Source organism: Lepidochelys olivacea, assembly GCF_965140295.1.
Source record: "Lepidochelys olivacea isolate rLepOli2 genome assembly, chromosome: 3".
In the NCBI taxonomy this organism is placed as follows: Eukaryota; Metazoa; Chordata; order Testudines; family Cheloniidae; genus Lepidochelys; species Lepidochelys olivacea.
Genome location: NC_140413.1, coordinates 102,289,544 through 102,298,447, shown reverse-complemented (window position 1 = coordinate 102,298,447; position 8,904 = coordinate 102,289,544). Strand labels below are relative to the sequence as shown.

The following is an 8,904-nucleotide window of genomic DNA, read 5'->3' as shown; positions in this document are numbered from 1 at the left end:
AATTCAGGCATCTTTCCTCACTTGTTTCAGTAGAGGGAGCCAAATTTTCATCACAGATGCTGCAATAGAGGTTCTCAATCCCCCCAAAACAAAATTAGGTTCTCTCTACAATTGATAGCAAGAGTTTGCGTAATTACGTGGATATAGTTGAATGAATTATAAACTACCCTCAAAAGACCTAAGATGAAAGGAGGGGTTAGAAAGTGTACTTTTGAGAGATCATGATAGATGCCGCCCATCAAAAAAGACAAATTAGTCAGGCTTGACAAAATTTATTTTTCATTCATTTCTTGCACTTGAAGTATTCTTCGATGACATCTTTGGCCTGAGATTCCTTGCCATAGTCCTATAATATAAAACAGTAAATTAATGGAATACACACATCTTTGGAAAATTAATACATCTTTGTTCAGAGTAAGCTAAATGCTAAATTACAATATATTTTTGTTTGGCTACGTTGGGGTAAACTTTAGTGGAAGACACTCAGATTCAGCAGTTAGAAATATGGGCACACAAACTTTATTCTTCAAGTACGATGTACAGGTATGTATATACTTCTTCATGTACACCCTCATGGTAGGAGTAACAACCAGAGACTCTTTGGGCATCGCTACACTTGCAGACATAGAGCGCTTTGAGTTAAACCAGCCTTCGTAGAGAGCAGCAGGGAAAGCGCTGCAGTCTGTCCACACTGTCAGGTTCAAGCGCACTGGCGTGGCCACATTTGCAGCAGCATTGGGAGCGGTGCATTATGGACAGCTATCCCAGCATGCAAGTTACTGCAACATGGGGCGGAGTGTGACAGGGAGCACGCTGTGTGTATGTGCGGGGAGAGAGAGTAGGTTTTGGGGGGCTGAGAGCATGTCAGCACGCTGTCTTGTAAATTCAGACAGCAGCAGGCCTCCCTCCCCCCTGCCTCTCTCTCACACAGCATTCCACAGTAATGGTTTGATTTGTCTTGGAGCAGATAAGCATGCTGGCTGTCAGAAACAGAGCTTTTAAAGGGCATATCCGCTTTCCTGCAGGGATTCCAAAACAATGACAAGAGTGGCCACTTGACTTAAGGGGATTATGGGACGTTTCTGGAGACCGATCAGAGCACAGTAACGCAACACCTTGTTCACACTGACACCAGAGCGTTCGCAGTCGAGGCGCATCAAACGTTATTCCACTCGCCGAGGTGGACTACCAAAAGCACTCTAACCGCGGAGTCAGAGCGCTCTATGTGCCTTGCCAGTGTGGACGGGTAGTGACCTAGGGCGCCCAGGGATGCTTTAATGCGCTCTAACTCACAAGTGTAGCCAAGCCCTAAATATTCACTTTAGCCTCCTTAATATACTAATAAGTTGCACACACCTCATCTACTTCCCACTGTTTGAAGAAACTGAGCTGTGCAGAAGTTGGGATAAAAGGTATCCAGTGATAAACATGCATACTAACTGCTAGATTTTCCCTCTATATATATACACACACACAGTATTTTTGAAAGTCTATTCTCATCCTTGACTCCCCTCAAAAACACCAATAATCCCCTGTACCTTGACCAAAAAGTGTGTGTTCAAAAGCAGCGTGCTTCTACCATCTCTTTGTTGTGCTCCTTTAGCAACCTCAAGTGGACTGCACTTTCCCAGATACTCTGCTACTCTTCCAAAATACCCTACAACATATGAGTGCCTGAGACTTAAGGGAACCTAATAGTAAAATGTAGGCAAGCATGCCTAATTGTTGTGATAACATGGAATCTGTGGCAAAGTCTTAGCGATCACAGGAAATCCATTTATTAAAATCCAGAACAATGACAGAAATATGAAAATATTCAGAGTAACCATTAGTGTTGTCCACTATGGAAAATATGTAGCCATTTTCAGGGACCTCAAGGACTAGCAAGTCCTTAAGGCTCGTACCATGGCTTTGTTATTGCCAGCACCATCCTAATGATTTCTGCAAAACATTTTCAAGTTAAGCAGACATAATTTACTGGCATTTGGTTATTTGTTAAAACAGAATCAGATCTTTTCCAATAAAGGGTAATATTAAATTTGTTTGAAGGCTAAAACATTACTGTTTTCTACCAATCCTGTACTCAAATGTCTAGTTATGCATTATAAAATAACCAGCAACAAAAGAAAACACATTAGATTGAGCTGGGATCAGTAAAATTTTTTGTTTCTAAAAATACCACTAAAGTTAATTATAAAATACGAATGTTAGTTCACGTATGCCTATTTTTTTTCAATACAGGAAACAATGTTTTTCTGGAACAGAAAACTGGCACTGAATTTTCAAAGTAGAAATATTTTTCTATTTAAAACTATATTCTAGGTTTATTACTTATTTTTTGGAAACCGAGGAAACATGGAAAAAACTTGTACTCTTACTTTGACAACCACACAACTGCAGCCCACTACTTTGCGGGGTTTTCCTTCTCTGTCGATTTTGCAGAGACCTACCCACTCACCCAGTTTCTTGTTGTCATCAACCTGTTAAAGACATTAGTACATTAGAACTGCACTTTCCTTGGTGCATTCAGAATAAGATCAAAGCCGCTGTACACTCAGAAACATTGGGTAACATTTGTAGCTGCTTTCCTCACAAATATCAGTAGAGGGAGCCAAACTATCATCATTGTACAGCTCTAACAGGATTCTGAAGAAAGTAAATGTGGCTTTGACTTGCAATTAAGAGCCTCAGACTAACAAAATTCATTTGTAGGCAGAAGTGGCAGCCACTGAGTTTTACAATGCACAAAATGCATCACAGTCTACTTGGACTTCAACATTACTTACTGAAAAAGCTTAATTTTCTTCCTCTGCCTTATATTTTATACTTTTGTGGTTTTGTAGTGTTAATATGCTTAGTTCATAGCACTAAACTGTTAGTCCAACAGAAATGGGTCTTGGTTGAGTAGACTACTGTATCAGATCACTTATGGCACCACGTATATTTTTAAGTACAATACTGATACAGCTCTCAATTTGTAACTGAAGTTTCAATACTCACTTTTATCAAGTTGATCTGGTGTTCTGCACAAAGGGCTTCAACCAACTTTACATACATGGGTTCGTCGCAGTTTGAAGCAAGTACACAAAGGTGGGCTTGGCGTCTAAAACAAAGAACATTTATACACAAGTTACACAACAAGTTATTCCGAAGTCAATAGATTTTCATTAGTAATTAAGCCATGAACTAAAATACAATATTCAATGTCTATTTGCCTGCATTAACAACTTTTTGTAAAACCTATCTGATCCCACCAATATGTTCAGATTCAGTTTACAAGAGAATAAATAATTTTTAATCAAGCTTTAGAAGGATTTACTGCATCAATATCAGAGTTCTAGTTTAACTGACAGGAATCCACTTCAGTTTTGGAAACAATCTAAAAAACCATTGATTACATGGAACCGCTGCCCTTGATTTAATGCAGTGTAATGTAGTTAGAGCCCAGATTCTCCAAATGACTGCATATAGGCACACCTCCATATTACAGCAAGCAGTCAACTGCAAAAGTGAGGCCTTCACTGCATAGTTCAAATGACAGCAATCCATTAGCACAACTATGATTGTGAAGTAAAAATGTACGTCCACTAGTTATATTTGAAATTTAAATTATAAACTCTTCAAGGCAGGGATCTTGCCTGCCTGTTTGCAAAGCAGCTATCATGACAGTACCTCAAGTTTTATTAGGACCTCTGTACACTATTGCAATACAAACTTTTTGGATAGTTTGAAGAGGAAGATGGGAGTGATGGAGACCTGAAAGAAGGCAGTTACAGGAGTCCAGGCAAGAAAAAACCCAGCAGCACAAGCCATGAATTTTATATCTTTACTTTATGCATTTTGACCATTAAAATGACTGGAGTTGTTGGAACTTTGTATGCAATTTTATTCCCCTGCTGGCGACTGGAATGGAGTTACTGTAGTTGTTCACAATGTCTCAAGTTAAAGTTCTATGAATAACATATATTGGATAAAGGTTCGGGAGGGCACCATTGAAAAAGAATGGGATCCACCTGAATCCTGGGCATGGGTTTGGCTCTGATCTCTCCTGATCCTCCTCATGCAAGAAATGGAAGTGAGATGTGAATATCACGAGGATCCGAGTCATTACACCCAGACCTGATTACAACCATGATGCTACTCCATCTATTTCATCCTGCACCACACATCTGATCATCTGAAGAGATGAATGTGGCTAAAAGCAGGCTCCTAGTACTGTACTTAACACACTTTGAAAGAATCTGCCTATTAAATATCAATACTAACCATGGTCCTGTGCTAATATCCCCCGAACCCCACCCAGCCTACAACAAATAAGGTTTTACATATAGGCAGCTCAAAAAGCAATGTCTCTTTTGGCAACAGAACTGTATTTCCTAAAGTATGTTTTAGGCAGTTGACTGTACATAGTCTGTCTTTTTCTTTTCTCACTCCTGTTTTTATATTATCTTTCTGTCTATTCCCTTGAACTTACAGGTTTGTCAGACTACTTTTATCACTCATAAAAAGAGTGAAGGGGTATCCGACATTTTTGAGAGTCATCATTCAAACACTGTAGTTTTATTGGAGTTTTGAAAGCTATTATATACCTGAACCTAAAGAGATTATTCACACATGCATCTCGATCTTACTTTGCCACTGTGTGCTCTGAGACCAACTCACATACCATATGTTAACAGACATAGTTTCAGCTTCCTGTTCTGTTTTATAAGATTTTCTTTGCAATATATTATATAGAAGTTCATCGAATGAAACCAGAAAATAAATTAAAGGTTACCAAAAAGCTGAAGACAGGTTTTCCCAAATAGACCTATTCTCAAGGAGATCTTGAGAAGATTTTTATCCCCAGTTAAAGGCACACTATTAAGTTTAGTAGACTGATATTGTCTATAAAAAACTCAATCTTCCAATAATCCCTGGCCTAGAAGAAATGTATCAGCTCTCCAAAACAAGGGCCATACTAGTCTTAAACTACATTTAAAGTAGAGGCTCAAGCAAACTACACTCAGACACAGATTTCCTAAACTAAAATCATGTTGTGTGTGCTAAAACTCCCACAACTGTTCATGAAAGCTATTTTTGTTTGTGTGCACTCAGTTACATGATGCAACTACATAACACAAGCACAGGAAACCCAGCATTTTGGGACTGTAACCTGTAATTTTGGGGTTTATGTATAGCAGTAGACAGAAGGATCAGATTTCAAGCCAAAACCTTTTCAGGCTAATATAGATATCTAAATACCTATACAAACCAGGTACTGCACCTACATTAACACAACTAAACAAACACATTTGTTCGCTACAATACGTAGCCCCAGCGTAAGACTTACTTGTCCAAGGCTTTGGCAGCTTCACGAATACCACGAGCCAGGCCATCGTGGATGAGTGCGGTCTTCAGCACTTCTTGCAGGGCGGTGTTAACATCCATTACACCTCCAGCAGCAATGCTACACAATTGAACACAGAGACAGAGCGCCTCGCTCACCTGCCAGCCTCCCGCCTTAGGAGCCCCGGAGCAACAGCACACCGGCCGGGGGGTGGGGGTGGGGGGGTGCGCGCAGGGACACACAATCCTGCTGCAGCTCGGCCCGACTCCCACCGCTGCGGGTGAAGCCCCCGGCCCGGCGACCCCGCAGGCTCCCAACACGCGGCGGGGCCGCGCAGGCCTGGGCCGGGCCAGGAGCGCCCGGCGGAGCCACATGGGCGGCACGTGGCGCGCTGAGCCCGGCATCGCCCAGGCGGGGCCGCGTCTTTCCCCCTCCCCGAGCGGAGCTGCCAGGACCCAGCGCCCCCCGACTCGCGCCCCCCCCCCCCCCCGCCCGCCCGCCCGCCCCCCCGGCTCTCACCCTTCCTCGGCCATGGTCGGTGGGGGTCGCTCCCGCCCGGGATTTGCTGAAACACAAGAGGCAGAGCGAGAAGGTTAGTGGCGGTGGCCGCAGCCCCGGCCCGGCCCGGGCGGAGGTTGAATTCGCGCCGCGGCCCAGCTCCCACTCACCCCGCAGCCTCTACGAGTCACCAGCGAAAGAGGGGGCGGGGCCCTCGGCGGCACCTACTTAAGGGCGCGAGGACCCCGGCAGCGCCGCGCGCTCCCGGAAGAGGTGTCCTCAGAAGCGCCTGATCCCCGGCGATAGCCCTGGAGAGGGGGGCGGGGGCCGAACGCGCCCTGCTCGGTGCGTGCGTGTCACTGTCTGTCAGTCACTGACTCCCGTTCACAAGCAGTGCTGACAACAAAACCTTCCCCCCCAGTCGCCTCTGCCTGTGTCCCCCCCCGAGCTGGGTGACGTGTTTCCGCCCAAACTTTTTTCCACCGCAACGTGCCGGGGCGGGCGGGAGCCTCTGGCGGAGCGGCGGGGCCCGGCTGCCTCGGGCCAAACCGCGCCGCTGGCGGGAACCGCCTGTGAGAAGGAGACCGGGGCCAGTCCGCGCGTCTCCCACAGACCCTGGTGGAGTCAGCGCCCCTCTGCTTTTGCCCTTGCTCCCGTCTTGGGGTCACAGTTGCCAACTTCCGCGCGGTAGATAAGCACCCGACTTTCACACTGAGCCACGAGTCAGGCTAATCCCAGTTCAAAACAAGCCGATCCCTAAGAGCCCCAACAGGCCCTGGGACCAGATCCCCCTGCCCGCGGTGCTTGCCCGGGCGCTGATCCCCCCCCCACCCACCCCCAAAAAGGCGCTACAAGCCCCAAACTAGCCAACAAGCAGCTCTCAAGCCAATTAAGCCAAAAACCAGCCCAATTTCTGCATGTTTTCCCACGGGTTTGGCATGTCTGCTTGGGATCCTTTGTGGCCCCTGCGCTCAGAGTTCCCCTTTCCTTTCCCACAAAGCCCTGCTGTTTGTCAGTTCTCCCGTGGGCCCGCCAGCGGGAAGAAGATCAGTGATTCCCACAGCTCAACTCCTCCCCACCTCCTTTCCCAGGGGGCTATGTCTACCCTACAGCTTATGTCAGCATAATTTATGGCTCTGATGGGTGCAAATAAGGCTGTGCTTACACTGCGCACCTTACAGTGGCACAGCCGTGCCGCTAAAGCCTTGCTGTTGTAAGGCAGGCAGCATAGCCACTCTTTGTCTCCAGGAGAGAGCTCTCCTGTGGACAAGATAAAACCACCCCCAAGGAGGGGCAGTAGCTTCATTGGCCGCAGAGCATCTCTCACTGATGAAGCACCGTCCGCACCGGCTCTTTTCGTCATTAAAACTTTTGTTGTCCAGAGAGTGTTTTTTCACACCCATGAGTGACAAAAATTTTAACGATGAAAGTGCAGTGTAGACATAGCCTAAATGACCCCCCCCTGAGCGACATAGTTACACCAGCATAACCGCTCATATGCACAGCATTATGTTGGCGGGAGAGCTTCTGAGGCATGTGGATTTTTCACACCCCTGAGAGACGTAGCTATACCAGTGTAAGTTTGTAGTGTACATCAGCCCTCAGCTCCAAAGCACCATAGTTAGGTTGACCTAACCCCCACTTTAGATGCAGCTAGGTTGATAGGAGCATTCATCTCTTGACTTAGCTACCGCCTCTCAAAGAAGTTGATTAATTACATCGATGGAAAACCCCTTCCTGTCACTGTAGAAAACATAGACGCTATTATGTCGCTATGTGGCACAGGTACACCCTGGCTCTGCCGCTGCTGTGGCTGCAGCATAGACAAGTCCCTGAGTGTTTGTACAACTCTTAGAACAATGGGGCCCAGATCTTGGTTTGAACCTGCAGGCACTATTGTAATACAGGTATCAATAATAATTAAAAAGACATTGTCAGGCCAAAGTTTTTTTGTATAAGATAGCAAATAAATTGAGAGCCCAACAGCCTAAGACGAAATTCGACTATGAGATGGTTATTGGGATGCAGTTGTGGTTACAGCAGGGGAGAGGGAGTTAGGCCATCTTGGTTCTGTTCCCAGTTGCTCCACCACAAACTCACTATGTGATCTGGTAAAAGTCACTTGTCATGTCTATGCTAGTAGTGCCTGCACTATGCCAGGTGTTTTTCACGCGTATAGGAAGATACTTTCAGTCTTGAAGAATGCCTCAGTTTCACCAACTGTAAAATGAGAGTAATACTTACAAATAAAGCAAGAACTACAGAACTATATTGAAACTTTGGGGTATATTTTCAATGGCACAAATGAGATCTGTTTTGTTTCAGTAACCAACTTTGACAATGACATATGGGTGTGAATTAATTCAGAAGTAAAACTAAGACCTTGGAGATTTAGCCACAGTTCTTAAATACACATTTGTATGTCAGAAACCAGATACATTTCAAAAACATGACAACTACCCTCGGACCTACTATAAGAATTTCAGATATTCCCACATTAAAGGAATTGTTAACAAGACGCATTTAAACCAGAAACATCCCACACCTTGTAAATGTTACGTTTCAGTATTCAGCATTTATATATATTCTTCTCCACTGTGTCTGAAAAGATTTCTGTAGCCTAAGAATGTGTTCAGAAAAGAGTCAAAGTAGAATACAAAGACTGGAAAATTCTGAGAATGAAAAAACACAGAAACAAAAAAACTGATTTTGTGTGTGTGGCGGGAGTGGGGGGAGAAGGAGAACAAAAGTTGGTAGCCACAGCTTTGTAACTAAAGAAACCAAAACCAGAATCGTCCGTCCTTTTTCTGCAATGTATCCCTCTATCACCTTGCTGGTACCCACAGCATTGATACAATTTTGCCCCACTTCTTTCCATCCAGGTTATGGGAGGCATCCACTAGTGGACCATGAGGCTTGTTACACCTCTGTACAGGGAACTATAGAATGACCTATGCAATATATATTCTATCCAGTAGGTGGAAGTATGCTCAGCTAAAAAGGGATGTATTAGATCAAACAAGGAAAATAATAGAAGAGCCAACGTCTCAGACATTTCTCCCCACCTTTGTCTAGCT

At 44.8% G+C, this 8,904-nt stretch overlaps 1 protein-coding gene across 1 annotated transcript; it reads right to left on the bottom strand.

Moving 5' to 3' along the window:
• Positions 1 to 256: 256 nt before the first annotated feature.
• RPS12 (ribosomal protein S12) lies at positions 257 to 6,109 on the bottom strand. Its single transcript, XM_084622143.1, has 6 exons — positions 5,998 to 6,109; positions 5,849 to 5,894; positions 5,333 to 5,449; positions 3,001 to 3,103; positions 2,379 to 2,480; positions 257 to 346 (listed from the first exon to the last, which is right to left on the bottom strand). The coding sequence occupies exons 2-6, from the start codon at positions 5,860 to 5,862 to the stop codon at positions 284 to 286; spliced, it is 399 nt and encodes a 132-aa protein (XP_084478269.1). The 5' UTR covers positions 5,863 to 5,894; positions 5,998 to 6,109; the 3' UTR covers positions 257 to 283.
• Positions 6,110 to 8,904: the final 2,795 nt, after the last annotated feature.

What these genes read in the sequence shown, in the direction of transcription:
- RPS12 (XM_084622143.1), bottom strand. An exon ending in GCTGCCAAAGCCTTGGACAA is followed by an intron (nt 3,104 to 5,332) that starts GTAAGTCTTACG and finishes TCTTTGTTTTAG; the next exon opens with ACGCCAAGCCCACCTTTGTG. An exon ending in GCAGTTGTGTGGTTGTCAAA is followed by an intron (nt 347 to 2,378) that starts GTAAGAGTACAA and finishes TTTATATTATAG; the next exon opens with GACTATGGCAAGGAATCTCA.